At 42.4% G+C, this 19348-nt stretch overlaps 1 protein-coding gene across 4 annotated transcripts in view; it reads right to left on the reverse strand.

Annotated features, from left to right (window-relative positions):
* Positions 1–19348, reverse strand: part of LOC132394244 (tetratricopeptide repeat protein 39B) — a 411030-nt gene that overhangs the window by 268383 nt on the left and 123299 nt on the right. For all 4 annotated transcript variants that reach the window (XM_059970126.1, XM_059970127.1, XM_059970128.1 and 1 more), the window contains 2 exons: positions 5787–5863; positions 1926–1993 (listed from right to left, as the gene is read on the reverse strand). In XM_059970126.1, the coding sequence (XP_059826109.1) occupies positions 1926–1993; positions 5787–5863 (145 nt within the window). The remainder of the gene's footprint in view (positions 1–1925; positions 1994–5786; positions 5864–19348) is intronic.

The raw sequence follows: 19348 nt of genomic DNA on the forward strand, positions 1-19348 counted from the left end.
ATACACCGGAATCTGCAAACACTGGAATCTACACACACTGTCTCCAGTACACCGGAATCTACACACACCATCTCAATTACACTGAAATCTACACACACCATGTCCGGTACACCGGAATCTACACACACCGTCTCCATTACACCATCTCTGGTGCACCGGGATCTACACACACTGTCTCTGGTACACCAGAATCTACACACACCAACTCCAGTACACTGGAATCTACACACACTCTCTCTAGTACACCGGAATCTACAGTCACACTCTCTGGTACACCAGAGTCTGCAATCACCATCTTCAATACACTGGTATCCACAGTCACCATCTCCAGTTCACTGGAGTCTACAGTCACCATTTCCAGTACACTGGAGTCTATAGTCACAGTCTCTGGTACACCAGAACCTACATTCACTGTAACCAGTACACCAGAATCTACAGTCACCATCTCCGGTACATTGGAATCTGCACACACCATCTACAGTACACCAGAATTTACACACACTGTCTCCATTACCCCAGAATCTACACAATGTCTCCAGTACACCGGAATCCACACACTCTGCCTCCGGTACACCGGAATCTACACATACGGTGATGTGTACAATTTACAGCCAATGTCACAGAAATAAGCTCAATCTTTCGGGTGGTAATCCTGCAGAAAGCATCAGGACCAGATGGTGTCCCTGCCCAGTTCTTAGACCCTGTGATTATTTACTGGACATTCTTAACCTCTTTCTGCTTTGAGTTGTGGTTTCCTCCTGCTTTAAATCCACTACCATCCTGGAACTGAAGAAAAACAACATAATATACCTTAATCACTGGCACCCAGAGGCTCTACTATACATCATCATGAATTACTTCATGCATCAATTCCAGCTTTCAAGATGATCTCGATCCACTGCTGAATCAGGTCTATGGTGGACACCTTCTCTTTGGTTCCATACACATTTCTGGAACGTCTGAACAGTAATGACGCTCAAGTCAGATTCCAGTATTGACTTCAGTTTTGCCGCCAATACTTTTATTCCAAGCAAAGTCATCACTAAATTCTGGACCCTGAGAGTTAATGTCTCTAACTGGAACAGACAACAGAGAAGGATAGGCAGCAACACCTCTAACACAATTATTCTCATTCCTCTCTTCTGGTCCCTGTATACTCATAATAGTGTGGCCAAATTCTGCTGTAGATCCATCTACAGGTCTGCAGATGATACCACTGTAGCAGACAGCATCTCAAATAATGACCAGTCGAAGTAGAGGAACGAGATAGAGCTTGGTGACACAGTGTCATGGCGGCAATGTTGCCCTCAATGTCAACAAAACAAAAGAGATGGTCAGTGATTTTAGATAGAGGGCAGTATACATGCTCCTGTCCATGTCAACAGTGTTGAGGTTGAGGGTTCTGAGAGCTTCAAGTTCTGAGATGTGATCATCTCCAGTAGCCGGTCCTGGTCTAACCACATTGTCATGGCCAACAAAGTTCAGCAATGTTTCTACTTCATCAGGACACCACAGAAATTCAACATGACCCTGTCAACACTTATCAATTGCTTGGTATGGCAACTACTCTTCACGTGACTTCAAGAAAGTTAAGTACACAGCTCAGCACATCACAGGAACCAGCCTCCTATTCATGGACTCTGTCTAGACTTCTCACAGTCTCAGTAAACCAGCCACAAACAGGCCAATAGGACCAACTTAGTTGGGCAAATTTGCTGGCATGAACAAATTGGGCCAATGGATCTGTTTCCATGCTGCATAGCTTTGTGACTCTGAAATTAAATTGCAAAGCATTCATTCTCCTCAAAGTCAATAATAGGTTGTTTACAATTAAATACATTATCATGTTAGCTTGGAGATTTTTTTTTTTGATTACTTTTTGTTAGTAAAGACAGCCAAGTTTCAGTACAGAAGCCATTTCTTACCTGCACTAATGTCAGAGCTGCCTTCTGAAGCAGACATTCAGCATAGCACATCTCTGCATGCATCTCCTCTGATGAAAAACAATATAATTAAGAATACCAGCCATTTAACTGCCAGCTAAAATAAGTTTAAGCTAAATTACAGCAGAAGAGGTGCTGCATTTCTTAAAATGTATGAAAGTAGATAAAACTTTGCAGCCTAATCACTTATGTATATCCAAGAACACTGGATTCCTAGGGGAATATTCTGCATAATCATTAGTGGTGGTTAAGGTACTGGGAGATTGGAGGGTGGCTAGTGTTATGCCTTCATTTAAGAAGGACTGCAAAGAAAAACCTAAGAACTATAGACCAATAAGTCTAATACGTAAAGTAGGTAATTTGGTATTGTTTGTGGGAGATCACATCTCACAAATTTGATTGAGTTTTTTGGAGAAGTTACTAACACACTCAATTACAGCAGGCAGTAGATGTAGTCCACATTTACTTCACTAAAGCCTTTGATAAGGTTCTTTATGGTCAGCTGCTATGGAAACTTCCACGAACACTTTCCTATGAATGATTTACGATTGTGCAAACAAAACCAATGTCTTAGGTTGCTGGGTTCCTACGGCTGTCCTGGAACATGTAGAAATGGGTGTGCCCTTTTTACCCATGCCCTTTGATGGAACAGAGATAACAGTTATTTTAGTTGGTCCAAGCCCTCTGCCCTGGATGTTTGGTACAATGGTGATGGGACTCAGGTACATAGACCACCCCTCTCCCCTTATCAGTATAGCTACAATATCACTGGGGGAAGATAGGGAGTTAAATTTGGAAACAACGAGTGTTTTAGAGGATGTACATACACCCCATATGATAATGCTAATCCCAGAGTAAAAGGACTTGGTGGTGTCCCTGGGGAAGGTAACACTTGCCTGTGGAACTGGTAAAGCAGTTTAACAGCTGATTAATGTGGCATCAGCACTGGAAAAGTTAGCAAATGAAACTGTAAGTGCTCCTGATCAAATGCTATAAACAATATCTAAATTGTTGGGAGAATTGGAGGCAGTCCATAGGGTAGCATTGCAAAATCAAATCGCTTTGGACTTTGTTTTATCCGAGAAAGGAGGCACATGTACCCTGATTCGACAAGAATGTTGCATTTACGTACCAGATGAACCCAAAGATGTAACTCACTGTGAGAATCAAATGCAGGAGGCCACCAAAAAGATGAAGTGGGAGATCAGTTTCATGATTATAACACTCCAGGAAGTGTACGGTGGGTGACTAACCTACATTAGGGTATAATCATTGGTATCATAATAATAGCACTATTCATTTGCGATTTTTTGTAGCATAGGTGGAGACGAGTATATTGAAAATGGGTACCTAAAAAGGAGAGGATATCAAAAATGGGAACCTGTTGGTATGGACTATGAAAAGGGAATTTTGTTTAACTGAAGTCCTGAGACTGCATCATTACATATGAATGCTTGAAATCACTTTAATTACTGTATTCATACCTTAACTGTTGTGCTTTGAAGATTATGGTGTTGTCATGAAATGACAGACAGAAAGGAAGGAATGTGGAAACAAACCTGTAACCCTGAACTCTTTATGAACTTATAGCTTTTGTAAAATGTAATGTGACAAATGGAACCAGTGAGATTCCACCCCCCCCCCCCCCACCCACCGGGTGCTTTGCTGGTTTGGATGGAGGCTTATAGGAAAATGTAAGTGTTTTATGGTGGGGAGGGTGTTTAGACAACAGAGAAAAGCAGGACACAGCTTCTAAAGACAAACTGAGGAACAAATGGCAAGAACTTGAGACAGATGCAAATAACAGAGGAATGTTAAAGAATGGAATTGCTCTCTGTAAAATATATAAAGGTGGTTTGTGCTATTGGATAACATGTGGAGTAGCTTCCCTAGCAAGTAAAGAATAAGTGTACCTATAATCTGTGAGTGTGTTGTAGTTTGCTTCTGTATATTAGAAGACCCCAATGAACGGTACATGACACTCACAACTCTCTATGTAAAAAGTGCTCCCTCAAATCCATTTTAAGTCTTTTCCTGCCCGTGCTAAACCTATGTCTCCTTGGACTGCAACCAGCCTTCATGATTTTATAAACCTCTATAGAGGGGTTCCCAATCTTTTTTTATGCCATGGACCCCTACCATTAAACGAGGAGTCTGTGGACCCCAGGTTGGGAATCCCTGCTCTAGAACATTTTTCTATGTTCCAAAGCCTGGACAATGTCTTCCTATAAATCAGGGCCTCTAATTCTGACAACGTCTTCTTAAATCTTTTCTGTACTCTTTCCAATTTAGCCTCATCAGATGACCAAAAACAGTTCTCCAAGTAGGAACTCACAAACCACATATACCACTGCAACATTATCTCCCAACTCCTATAATCAGTAGCCTAACTGATGAAAGCTAGTGTGATAAACACCTTTCATAGCACCCTGTCCACCTAAACTGGTTTGTCTTTCCAAAATTTATATATATATAATTTTTGATAATTTATATATATCACCATCTGTCTTCTATGGCAAAACCAAATCTGAATCCAATCTATCAATCTCCATGATTCCCATGTGTCATTATCTTTTGGATAAGCCTAAAACTTTACTGAAGTCCATGTGTGCAATATCTACTGACCCTCCCTCAACAACCATCTTCATCACCTCCTCAAGAAACTTAAATATTTATAAGACATGACCTTCTCCACACAAGTCCATGAGGACAGGACCACCACTACTATTTTATGGCATGCTATGTTGGCGCTGGAAGCATGGCGATACTTGTGGGCTTCCCCAGCACAATCCTTGATGATTTGATTTGACTCAAGTGACACATTTTACTGTATGTTTTAATGTTGTGATGTACATGTGGCAAATAAAGCTAATCTAATCTATTCTGAGAATTATCAGCTTGGCAATTCTTCAGTCTTCTAGGATGTTGTCTGTGGCTAAAGTGGGTATAAAAATCTCTTTATCAGTTCCAATCAATATCCTCTCTTGCCTCCCTCAATGACCTGGGATAGATCTCATCAGGTCATGGAAACTTCAAAAGATCCAATATGCTCTTTTTTTAACATCCTCCATAACCACCTCCTTGGTGAATTTTAGATCGAGGTACACACTTACTATCTCCTTCATTTCTTTAAACTGGATAATTCTTGCTGAGGCTCACATTTTGCCTTCATAGAACCATAGAATAGTACAGGCTCTTTGTATGACATTGCCAATGCCTATCTTTTTGCCCATCCATACATAATCCCATTTGCCTGCTTCTGGCCCATAATCTGCATCACCTTGCCTATTTTAATACCTTGCTAAATGTCGCTTAAACATAATGATGACATCAGACTCCACGACCTGCTATGAGTTCCAGACATCAACCAACTCTCCCCTCAAGATCTTGTCTGAAACTCCTTCCTGTCATCCTATGACTGCTTGTTTATGATAGTCTTGTCATGGGAAAACAATTCTGACTATTCTATTTGTTCATCTAAATCTATTTATTTCCATTTAAACTCAATTCTCTCTTACATAATTATTTCCTATTAGCTGCTCATTAACCTTTCACACACAGACCAATTTTTGCAAAACGTTATAACTCATTTTTTTATCACTTTCCAGATTATTCCCTACCAGCAATTTCTCAGCCTATTTATTCCATGATTTTGAATATTCCCATTGCTCCAAATCATTACTAAATCTCACCACAGCAGCATGTTACTAGTCTCACTGAGTCACAACTCTTCTGTATACTGCACAAAGTCCTTTCTTATCATAAAGCTAAAGTACTAAATGACCAGTCAAACTTTACAACACCTTGTGGCCAATAATATATTTAACCAAAAATTGACTGTACCTTCTGTCAGTTGGTCAGCCCCTTGTTTTGATATTAAATTCGATAACGACTCCACAACAGAATTTTTCTTTCGAAATCTGTATGAAACAATATCGTTAAGCTTAGTAACATGCTTGATGCAGCAACTAATTTTTGGCTTAAACTAAATTTCATTTAACAAAATAATTATTTTTGATCATCTTTAATAAAAGTGATTGTTTTTATCACAATTCAAAGGATTCATACAGTTTTGTTTCCAAAATTACACACTATATCCTTTCTAAATACAGTTGTTAGAGTTCAGTGACATCTGTGGAAAAACGTACAGTTGATGTTTCGGGCTGAAACCCTTTGGCAGATTTGAAAGGTGGGGGCGGAGGGGAGAGAGAAACACCAGGCGATAGGTGAAAATTGGTGGGGGAGTGATGAAATAAAGAGCTGGGAAGTTGATTGGTGGAAGAGGCAGAAGGCCATGGAAGAAAGAAAAAAAGGGGGGCGGGGGGGATGCCAGAGGGAGGCGATGGGCAGGCAAGGAGATTCCGTGAGAAGGAGAAAGGAGATGGGAAATTGAGAGGGGGGGGGGAGAGACATTACTGGAAGTTTGAGAAATTGATGTTTGGGCCATCAGGTTGCAGGCTACCCAAGTGTTATTCCTCCAACCTAAATGTGGTCTTATCATGACAGTGAAGGAGGTCATAGATGGATATATCAGAATGGGAATAGGAAGTGGAGTTAAAATGGGTGGCCACTGGGAGATCCCTGTCCCTACACCTCCTTCATCACTACCACACAGGGCCCCAAGCAGTCCTTCCAGGTGAGGTGAGTCTGTTGGGGTCATATACTGTGTTCAGAGTGTGGCCTCTTGTATATCAGTGAGACCCGACATTGATTGGGAGACCGCTTCACCAAGCATCTACGTTCTGTCCGCCAGAACAAGTGGGATCTCACAAAGTTGCTCAGATTTCCAGCATCTGCAGATTTTCCCTTGTTTGTGATTTGATTTCAGTACACAAGCATCTTATCAAAAAGTGTACTTAATATCAACTTCTAGTTATGGGCTTTGTTCTTGAGCTGTTGCTTAAGGAGGATGTCAAAATGCTCTAACAAAGCTATCCATTGTTCCAGAATTTTGAACCAGTAATGAGATTAATGTATGTTTAGGATAGTGCATGCCTTGTAAAGAAACACAAAAGACCCCATCATCCCTTTACTGCCTTGTCTTACTAAATACTGATGGTCATGAGGATAGGTGCACTATCCACAGCCAATATTTGGAATTTTCAGTAGGTGCATATATACAGCTAGGGTGTCTGATACTTTTGCACAATACTGTAGTGATTTTATGTATTGCACTCCACTGCCACTGCTACAAAATGTGAGTGATGATAAACCTGATTCTGATCTGGGTCTCTATTGTGGAATGTGAGTGGGAAGAGGGCAGAGAGGGGAATCATGGTTGGGAAAAGGGGGCAGGGAGAGGGGAGAGAGCCAGAAGCACCAGAAACACATTCTGTAAAGATCAATAAACCAATTGTTTGGAATCAAATGTCTTTGCCTGACGTCTCAGGGTTGGGTGTGGCTGCAATCACACCACCATCCCCACCCCCTTCTCTGGCACTCACTCTCTGCCACCTGTCCCTCACCCCTCCTGTGGTGCTCCAACCTCACTATTCCCGACATTGTTTGTTCCCGCCAGATTTACAACCTCACTCTCCATTTCACATTGGTAAGTACAGCACTGTGCAAAATTCTCAGGCACCCTAGCTTTCTATATATATACCTGACTTTTGTGAAGTACTGTATATGAGGATGTAATTGCAACAGTGATGGCTCGGACTCCTGATTTGTAGTAGGGGTTGTGTGGAGCATAGAACAGTATAGCACAGGACAAGGCCATTCAGCCCACAATATTATGCTGATCTTGATGCCAATTCATACAAAATGACCCGTACCATCCATTAATTTTATCCTTTCAGACTCAGCTTCACTGATTTATCACATGTAAATTGAAACATAAAGTGAAATGCATCATTTCTGTCAACAACCAATATAACCCAAGGATGTGCTGAGGGCAAAGTGCACTTTTTTCTTTTATTTGGCCTTCTCACATAACACCTTACATTTGCCCAAATTAAAACTCCATCTGCCACTTCTCTGCCAATATCTGTAACTGATCTATATCTCACCATAGTCTTTGATAGTCCTAAATGCTGTCCATAACTCAACCAATCTTGTTGTCAACTGTCAATCCATCCATCTATATTTTTATCCAAATGATCGATAAGGTCAAGTCAGCAATCCTTGCAGAAGGAACTCCAGCCCAGAATAAAAACCTTTCATATTTACTCTCTGATTCTATGGGCAAGCCAGATCCAAATCCAAACATGCATATTACTTTGCATCGCATGCAGATTATCTTCTGAATCAATTTACCATGAGGGACCTTGTCAAAAGCCCTACTCAAGTCAATGTCGATAATGTCCTCTGGCTTACCCTCATCAAACTCCTTTGCCACCTCCTCAAAAAGCTTGATCATGTCCCTAAGCAAGCCATATCTTTCCATATGTTCATAAATCCTATTCTTCAGTATCCTCTCCAATAGCTTCCCTACCACTGATGTGGGGCTCACTGATCCAGAATTACCTAGATCAGGGGTTCCCAACGTTTTATGGCACAGACTCCCACCATTAACCAAGGGGGACCCCAGATTTGGAACCCTGACTTAGTTTATCCTTATTTCCCTTTTGGAACAAAAGGACAGCATTTGCCACTCTCTAGTACTTGTTGTTATTGTTAGTGAAGGCAGAAAGATCCTGTCAAAGCCCTAGCAATCTCCTCACTTGCATCTTTCAATATTCTGGGTTATGTAGTATGCCATCTGGCCCGAGAGATTTATCCAGTTTAGTATTTTCCAGTAGAGCCAGTACTGCCCCCTCCTAAATCTCAAAATATCCCAGCACATTGACATGCCCCACTCTGTTTCGCTGTTTTCCAATTTCTTTTTCTTGGTAACTACCAACACATCACTTAGCCGCTTGTTCTGACTCCAAGCATAAATTGCCCCCATTATCCTTGAGTGGACCCAATCTTTAGTTTGTTATCCTCTTTTTCTTAATACAAGTATAAAAGTCTCCTTGATCCTGATTTCCAAGAACATCTCATATCCTTCTGGGACTTCCATGCTCCTGATTGCCAAGGACATCTCATGGCCCTCTGGGCCTTCCAAGATTCTGGTTGCCAAGGAAATTTCACAGCCCCTTTTGATCTTCTAATCACTTGTTTGAGTACTTTTCTGCTATTTTTATGTCCCACAGGATCCCAGCCTGATTTTAGCTTCCTAAATCTTATGTACATTTCTTTTTCCATCCTGATTAGATTTAGGATTTTTTAGCTTATTCAAGGTTCCCTTACCTTAACATCCTTATCCTTATCCTTACTGCAGATCAGCTGGTCTTTAATAACTGCCCTCACATCAGATGTGGACATCCAACCGCAGCTGTTCTCAATCAGTGCCCCTTAGCCCTTGTCATATTTCCCCCCAACCAATTTAGTACCATCCCACAAAATAACCATATAACCATATAACAATTACAGCACAGAAACAGGCCATCTCGGCCCTTCTAGTCCATGCCGAATACTTACTCTCACCTAGTCCCACCTACCTGCACTCAGCCCATAACACTCCATTTCTTTCCCGTCCATATACCTATCCAATTTTTTTTTAAATGACAAAATCAAACCTGCCTCTACCACTTCTACTTGGAAGCACATTCCACACAGCTACTACTCTCTGAGTAAAGAAGATCCCCCTCCTGTTGCCCCTTAACTCTCAACTAATGTCCTCTTGTTTGAATCTCCCCTGCTCTCAATGGAAAAGGCATATCCACGTCAACTCTATCTATCCCCCTCATAAATTTTAAATACCTCTATCAAGTCCCCCCCTCAACCTTCTATACTCCAAAGGATAAAGACCTAACTTGTTCAACCTTTCTCTTTAACTTAGGTGCTGAAACCCAGGTAACATTCTAGTAAATCTCCTCTGTACTCTCTCTATTTTGTTGACATCTTTCCTATAATTTGGTGACCAGAACTGTACACAATACTCTAAATTTGGCCTCACCAATGCCTTGTACAATATTAACATTTGACCCCAACTCCTATACTCAATGCTCTGATTTATAAAGGCCCAGCATTCCAAAATCTTTCTTCACCACCCTATCTACATGAGATTCCACCTTCAGGGAACTGTGCACCATTATTCCTAGATCATTCTGTTCTACTGCATTCTTCAATGCCCTACCATTTACCATGTATGTCTTATTTTGATTAGTTCTACCAAAATGTAGCACTTCACACTTATCAGTGTAACTCCCTGGGTCACCTCAGGCTCGCTCAGCTCGTTCTTGTCTTCGGCCCCGCCAAACTGGGTAATCAGCTGGTGTGGATGCTGTGTGATGTCCCCGCCTCGCCCAAAACCAGACAGTACACCATATGCGATTAAATGAGTACAATTTATAAAGGTTACTATAGCTAAGTGATTAATAACGATATAGTATATATGAAGAGAAAATTAAAGAAAAGGCGCCAAACTTATCAAAGTCCAAACCACTTCGTGCACAACCGTTGGAGCTCAATTACTGAAGTCTTCTGGCCACCATTCGATCCCCTCCGAACTCCTCGACTCGCAGCTCAGGACCCTCCGAACTCCTCGACTCTCCAAACAGCTCAGGACCCTCCGAGTGGTCAACCAAGCACATCTAGCTTCATCCCCCCCCCCCCTTGGAGAATCTCCCGGCCTCGGACCCCCCTTTGGGGTCCGATCCTCGCCCAGCTTAGAGCATTGAGTCCTCTCTCTCGACCCCCTCGCGCCGATCTGCCCAAAAGCCCGTCAACAAAAGCTTACAGACTCAGAAGAAAGAACATTAATCCCCATTTGGTTTACAAAGGAATACCATTCTCGTTATCAGTAAATTAGCATTCCTTCTAGTTAACAAAAGGAAACCCTTTCCCAACAATAACAAAGAAAAAAAAAGAAACCCCCTTTACACACTTCCTCCACCAAATAAAAGTCATGTCCTCATGACTACTAAATAACTCGCCACCTTTCCTGCCAACACACCATAACCCAAGCACAAACAGTGACATCTCCTCCCCACACAGTAGCCCTCACGCCCTGTTCCTCAGGCGCTACTTAGGCCAACTATCTGGGAGTTCCCTAACCCTTCTGAGGCCTCCGTACCCCCTCACCTAAACCCTTCAGGCTCGGACACAACTGGGGATACCTTGGGCCCACTACCAACTCCTCTCTCAACCTCTCACTCATGCCCCACACTGCACACAGCTAACCCTCCCCGCTACACCTGACTCAATGGGAGAAGGGCCAAAGGTCTCTTCCTCAATCGAGGGAAAGTCAGCAAAAGGCAGCATGTACCACACATCCAGCACATCATCCATTGAATCTGTATCCTTCCTCATTCCTGTGATCGGTAGCTGCTGTTTGATCTTCTCCAAACGTAAACACGTGGCCTGCACTACTCCCGCAGTCTCTTCAGCCTCCTGTTCAGTATTCACTGCACTTCTCTCCAGCTTTTTCTTCCTCATGACTTCTTCCAGATCAACTTTCAGGTTTTGCACTTCATTTGAACTGTCAATGGTCATCTTCAGGTTCCCTTCAAGCTTCCGCTTCTCTCTTCTGAGATTCGTCTGTAATTTCTTCACCTCTGCAAACTCCCCTCTCCGGGTTCTCAGTTTGCTATTACCCTCAGTCAGACAACTTTCTTCATTCTCTCCAACTTGTAAGTCTTCCGAATGGTTCCAGATCACTTTCTCCAGTCTCTCCGTCTTCATTTCAAACTTGATTCCGTAGAGACAGTCTCTCACGAGCTGCGACCTTCGCCAGCCCTGGCACGTGTCCCGAAAACACTTTAACTCGGTAGTTCTCAGCTGCTCCTGCAACGACCTCACTTCATATTCTCCTGAGGCAAATCCAAATACCAAGAGATCATCCACATACACCAAAACTCCAAACGCCTCCACATCCCCTATGGTCTTCCACCTGCCCCGCAGGAAGGTTGCAAGGGCTCCAGATATGCCCTGTGGCATCTTTTCGGACCCGAAGACTCCTAGGGAATTTATAACGGCCGTCTTCTCCTTGTTGGCCCCACTCATCGGGATCTGGCAACATCCACTCCTCAGATCCAGCACCTTAAACCACTTCACACCACTCAGACAGGCCATCGCCTCTCTGGCCCTCAGGGCCATATTCTGGTCACTGACAGTGCGCCTCTTCAACGCAATATAATCCACACACACGCTGCCTACATCTTCCACGGCTGTAGGGACCAGTCGCCGCAACCTCTCTCTCTCCGAGGTGTCTTCAGCAGTCAACTCCCCTCCCTTGAGGTATTTCGCAGCGTCCACTAGGAGGGTCTCACCCTCAGATACTTCCCCCATGCCGTACCACCACTGACTCTTGTTTGAATTCGGTATCAGCCCAATGCTGCTACACACGTCCGCACAAGCAGCTCGAAACTCTGGGTGCATCGACAATGCCTCCAAACAGCGCTCAGCCTCCTCCGGGCAGGCTCCCAAGTGCACCAGCAGGATATTGGTTCTCTCTAGAACAGAAACGCTGCCCGTCTCAACAGGGTCCGGACACATCAGCATTAACGATTCATGAACCTCAGTCTCCTCCACATTTGCCTCTAAGAACTCCATTTTCACTGACCAACAACCGTTGTCTGGATAATGACCGGCACTGGTACCCCGAATCTCCAGTGTCCTCAATGTCGTCAAGGGTAAATGCTTCCAATAACAGTTATGAAACAAACTGTACAGCAACTTCACCGGCGCCCCGGTGCCGAGGATGGCTTTAACTTGACTTCCATCCATCCGTAACAACACCTGTGCTCATGGCCCCTCTAAGCCTTCAGGAATAGGGTCTGTTCCTTTCGGGAGTTCCTTGGTACATTGCTGGGAACGTACTCCCCCAGAGACCCCAAGCCGTTCCCCCACTGGGCCTCCTCTAAGTTTCCCGACACCTCTCGAATCAACGGAACAACTGATCCCCTTGACACCACAAGCAATTTATCTGCCCCCCTAGGCAAAAAGGGATACCCTAAAAACTTCCCACCAATCTCCTGCCACAGATATAATAAGCCCCCCAGCTGCGGCATTTGACTTCCAGTCGAACCACACGCATTTTCCCACACTTTCCCAGAATTGGCAGAGGTCACTTCGAGGTAATTGCGCCTGACAGTTCTAACAAAGTCACCAGCCCGCCTACTCAAACTTTCAACCCGTCCCTGTCGCTTTTCCTCAGCCAAGCACTGCCACTCACCCAACAACTGAGGGGTCCGCTCCGCCCACGCCTCCGCCCCTTTAGGGCTGGACATTATTCCAATAACCGGGCGGAGCTCACCACTGCTGAAACATCCCAACCTGTCACTCCTCAATCTCCAAACAGTACGGACAGCCCATGGTCCCACCACCATTTCGTCAGCACTAGTCGGAACTCGAACAACGACAATTGCTACCAACAGCAACCACCCCACCCAACACACACACAGCGATAACCAGCAATCGCACACCCACAAAGGCACACCAGCTCTTCGCCGCAGACACAATTTAAAGAGGATGATCACACAGCTTCCACAGAAATCAACCCCGGACGAGCACCCCACAATGTAACTCCCTGGGTCGCCTCAGGCTCGCTCAGCTCGTTCTTGTCTAGGGGGAGCAGCCTTCGGCCCCGCCAAACTGGGTAATCAGCTGGTGTGGATGCTGTGTGATGTCCCCGCCTCGCCCAAAACCCGACAGTACACCATATGCGATTAAATGAGTACAATTTATAAAGGTTACTATAACTAAGTGATTAATAACGATATAGTATATATGAAGAGAAAATTAAAGAAAAGGCGCCAAACTTATCAAAGTCCAAACCACTTCGTGCACAACCGTTGGAGCTCAATTACTGAAGTCTTCTGGCCACCATTCGATCCCCTCCGAACTCCTCGACTCGCAGCTCAGGACCCTCCGAACTCCTCGACTCTCCAAACAGCTCAGGACCCTCCGAGTGGTCAACCAAGCACATCTAGCTTCATCCCCCCCCCCCCCTTGGAGAATCTCCCGGCCTCGGACCCCCCTTTGGGGTCCGATCCTCGCCCAGCTTAGAGCATTGCGTCCTCTCTCTCGACCCCCTCGCGCCGATCTGCCCAAAAGCCCGTCAACAAAAGCTTACAGACTCAGAAGAAAGAACATTAATCCCCATTTGGTTTACAAAGGAATACCATTCTCGTTATCAGTAAATTAGCATTCCTGCTAGTTAACAAAAGGAAACCCTTTCCCAACAGTAACAAAGAAAAAAAAAGAAACCCCCTTTACATCAGCGTTAAACTCCATCTGCCATCTTTCAGCCCACTCTTCTAACTGGCCTAAATCTCTCTGCAAACTTTCAAAACCTACTTCATTATCCACAACGCCACCTATCTTAGTATCATCTGCGTACTTACTAATCCAATTTACCAACCCATCATCCAGATCATTAATGAATATGACAAAAAACATTGGACCCAGTACAGATCCCTGAGGCACACCACTAGTCACCGGCCTCCAACCTGACAAATAGTTATCCATCACTACTCTCTGGCATCTCCCATCCAGCCATTGTTGAATCCATTTTACTACTTCAATATTAATACCTAACAATTGAACCTTCCTAACTAACCTTCTGTGTGGAACCTTGTCAAAGGCCATACTGAAGTCCATATAGACAACAGCCACTGCTTTACCCTCGTCAACTTTCCTAGTAACCTTTTCAAAAAATTCAATAAGATTTGTCAAACATGACCTTCCATGCACAAATCCATGTTGACTGTTCCTAATCAGACACTGTCTATCCAGATAATTATATGTACCATCTCTAAGAATACTTTCTATTAATTTACCCACCACTGACGTTGACCTTACAGGCCTATAATTGCTAGGTTTATTCTTAGAACCCTTTTTAAACAATGAAACCACATGAGCAATATGCCAATCCTCTGGCACCATCCCTGTTTCTAATGACATTTGAAATATTTCTGTCAGAGCCCCTGCTGTTTCTACACTAACTTCCCTCAAGGTCCTATCAGGACCCGGAGACTTATCCACTTTTATATTCTTTAAAAGCGCCAGTACTTCCATATGACTTTATGGATAAATATGACTTTATCCTTACTCAAATCTATCTTAAAACATAATGAGTTACGGTCACTATTCCTAAATCATCTAACACTATTAGGCCAGTGATTGGGCCTGACTTACAGTGTCTATAAAAAGTATTCACACCCTTGGAAGTTTTCATGTTTTATTGTTTAGCAACATTGAATCGCGATGGATTTCAGTTAGGTTTTTGACACTGATTAACAGATCCCTACAGTTATCTAAGATAATTACAAATACAAACACTAAATAATTGATTACATTAGTATCCACCCCCTTTAATCTGACACACCAAATACTCACTGGTGCAGCCAATTGGTTTTAGAAATCACATAATTAGTAAAATGGAGATCACCTGTGTGCAGTCAAGGTGTTTCAATTGATTGTAATAAAAATACTCCTGTATCTGGAAGGTCCAGCTGCTGGTGAGTCAATATCCTGGCAAAAACTACACCATTAAAGAAAGGAATCCTCTAAGCAACTCCACAAAAAGGTTATTTAAAAGATCAAGTCAGGAGATAGATACAAGAAAATATACAAGTGACTGAATATCCCTTGGAATACAGTTAAGTCAATAATCAAGAAATGGAAGGAATACAGGACAGCTGTAAATCTGCCCAGAGCAGGCCATTCTCTAAAACTGAGTGACTGTGCAAGAAGGGGACTGGTGAGCCACCAAGAGACTTATGCCAACACTGGAAAAGTTACAAGCTTGAGTGGCTGAGATAGGAGAGTTTGTGTATACAACTGTTGTCTGGGTGCTTCACCAGAGGCAGCTTTATGGTGGAATGGCAGAGAAAGCCACCGTCAGAAAAAAAATTTCACATGAAATCTTGACTAGAGTTTGCCAGAAAGAATTTGGGAGACCCTGAAGTCAGATGGAAGAATGTTCTATGGCCTGATGAAACCAAAATTGAGCTTTTTGAGATTAAACCGAGTTTGGCATAAGCTAAACATTGCACATCATCAGAAACACACCATCCCTTCTGTGAAGGATGATGATGGTGGCTGAATCATGCTGTGGGGATGCTTCACTGCAGCAGGCCCTGGAAGGTTTGTGAAGATAGTGGACAAAATAAATACAGCAAAATACAGGGAAATCCTGGAGGAAAACCTGAAGAAGATTTGTTTTCAGTAAGACAATAACCCCAAGAAAAAAGCCAAAGCCACACAGGAATGGCTTTAAAAACAACAAACTTAATGTCCTGGAGTAGCTGAGTCAGAGTCCAGACTTCAATCAAATTGAAGTTCACTCACAATCCCCATGCAATCTGACGGAGCTTGAACAGTTTTGTAAAGAAGAATGGGAAAAGTTGCAGTGTCCAGATGTGCACAGCTGATATAGAGACCTATCCACACAGACTCAAGGCTGAAATTGCTGCCAAAAGTGCATATACTAAATACTGACTTGAAGGTGGTGAGTAGTTATGCAATCAAATATTTTGTGTTTAATAATTATAATAAATAGAGACCAATTTTGTGGATTTTTTTTTCACTGTGATACAGAAGAGTCTTTTCTGTTGATCAGTGTCAAAAAAGCCAAATTAAATCTACTGTGATTCAATGTTGTAAAACAATAAAACTTGAAAACTTCTGTTGGGGTGGGGGGGTGATTGAATACTTTTTATAGGCAGTGTATGCCCCAAAACTAGGACCAGTATGTTCTCTCCTCCAGTTGGACTCTGCAAATAATAGACTAAGAAGTCCAGACCTAAGCCTCCTGTATTAACAATGTTCTGATCAATACTGGTAAAGTTAGTCTCTCATTACGACAAACCTGCTGTTTCTGCACCTTTCCATAGTCTTTTAATCTGTTCCCCCATGTCCTGTTGACTACTGAGTTCCTATCCTGTCTCTGTAATTGCACCTTTCTAATTTCTGAGCTCTATTTGAATTGCCTCTGTTGTGTTGTTACTTTTTGTGCCTTAGATGGCATCTTTGCTGTTTCCAAAGCATTTTCACTGTTTTCTTTTAACGAGGCCGAGTTGCTGGTTTGACTCTCAACCCAGCATGCATTGTTTCTGTGCTGAGCCCTAAATTTGTGCAGAAAATATTTGGATGTACCCTAAATTTGGAAATAATTTTTGATCCCTTTCAAAGAGTACTTTTACACATTTAATTTACATATAGAAACTTGAATTAATATAAACACATTAAAATAGTATTCACACTATAAAAATTAAATTATTGAAGAAAAAATTAGCAATATGGACCTGGGTGAAGGACTGAGCCTAAATTAAAAACAGTTTGTAAAACAAAGGCACCCAAGTGACTTGTATTTATCAAGAAGCTTAGGTGAAACCCAGGTCATTCTAACTCATTGTGTGGATATTTCCAAGAACTCAACCAATTGTTGCCAATGGATTCTCAAGGAAACTTCTATTCATGACACTGGTCCTTCCAAGTGCAGGACACAAAAGCAACAATCCTGCTCATAGCTTGAAAATCTATTTGCTGAAAACTGCCAAATATTAGCTGTTGAATGTGTCATTTACTTGTCAGACTATAGTAACTTGAGGCTCTTAGGAAGAGCGCCTGAAACCTCTGTCCTTTATGTGGCCAGTAGGTGAATACGAAAACCATTTGATCAGAGTAACTAATCAAGATACACTTTATCCTGACTTGGACATTATTGTCAATATTTCATGGTTGCTTGATTTAAATCCTGGAACATCTTGCTGAACAGCAATAACCTCACAGCCTAAAGACCACAGAAATGTTCCACCATCACTTTTTTAATAAACAATAAGGAAAGTCCTGAAAGTGCCATCATTGTCAGCAACACCCAGATCTCTAGAGCATATTTCAGAGAGTAAACATTTATTTTGTACTTGTTCCAGAGCATTCACCATCAATGCTGTTGTAACACTGCTACTACAGCATCTAAATGTTAACTACCTATTCCCAGGTGTAAACTAATACACTTTACAACTGCAGCTTTTTCAGGTCATCATATCATAGAGGTTCTACACTGTAGCCCTCATAATATGGAGCCATACATGTCCTGTTATGGGCAGATATTGAAGAACAAATCCACTTGCTTTGATCTCAGAAACACTCAGAAAAAATGATTTCATATATTTTACTATGGCCAGGTAGTGCAGCTGAAGTCATCACAGAATAGCTGCATTTCTTGTGTTACAATAGCATGCTTTCTTAGGTTACAAAATGTCCCTCCTTAGTTGTAGAGTGCTTTGGAACACCCAGAGGTCCAGAATACTAGCCCTTTGACTTCTATATGTAGGGTCAGACTGGCATTCCTCTTATTGAACAGTGGTTCCCAAGCTGGGGTCCACAGACGCCTGGATGAATGGTAGTAGTCTGTGCCATTAAACAGGTTGGGAACCTGCTACTGACGAACAACGATGAACTAACTGTCTTTTTAAGACTGATTTTGTAATCCACAATCTACCAGGTTTATGGTGATTCCCAGGTTTCCATATTAGCAATAGAATCCACGACTGCTCATCCAGTATCATCCACTCCTTTGATACCAGACCCATGCCACTTTAATTACAGAAGAGTTATGGCAAGGTTTTCAAAGCACAGATCTGCTTACTGCCTCTGGTTAGTATGCTTTATTTTTTGTCACCATCCTTCAATTCTCCTTCCTTTCAATGGGGCCCATAAAATTGGCTTTTCCCATGTGTTACAGTAGCTTCATGACCAAATTTACTTCATGAACTTCCAGGCATGAAGTCCTACACTTGGAACGGCAATTTTAGACTGTTATTTACTTTAAAATTCCAAAATAAACTTCCTGTACCATGCTGTCTTAAAACTGTGATTCAAACTGTGATAAAGCAATAAAATGCTGAAACAAATTTAATGATAAAATCACCCTGTGTTTTAAATGGACAGATAAATGTAATTTAGCTTAAGGATTAAGAAAAGGTCAAGAAAAATTGTTGTTTTACCAAATAAGGGAAGTTTGCCACCATGTGTTAGAGAATGATATGAAGATAGGTGGAGGGGCAGGTAGTTTTGAGGAAGTAGAGGGGCTACAGAAGGACTAAGAATGGGCAAAGAAATGGCAGATGGAATACAGTGCCAGGAAGTTTATGGTTGTGAACTTTGGAAGATATGTAAGGGTTGACAATTTTCTAAATGAAGACAAAATACAAAAATCTGAGGTGCGAAAGCTCTTGGGAGTCCTTGTGCAGGATTCCCTGAAGATTAATTTGCAGGCTGAGTCTATGGTGAGGAAGGCAAATGTAATATTATTCATTTCAAGAGCACTAGAATATAAAAACAACGGTGTAATGTTGAGGCTTTATAAAGCTCTGGTGGGGGCTCACTTGGAGTTCTGAGCAGTTTTGGGCCCCTTATAACCATATAACAATATAACAATCACTGCACGGAAACAGGCCATCTCGGCCCTC

Source organism: Hypanus sabinus, chromosome 5 (assembly GCF_030144855.1).
Source record: "Hypanus sabinus isolate sHypSab1 chromosome 5, sHypSab1.hap1, whole genome shotgun sequence".
Lineage (NCBI taxonomy): Eukaryota > Metazoa > Chordata > Chondrichthyes > Myliobatiformes > Dasyatidae > Hypanus > Hypanus sabinus.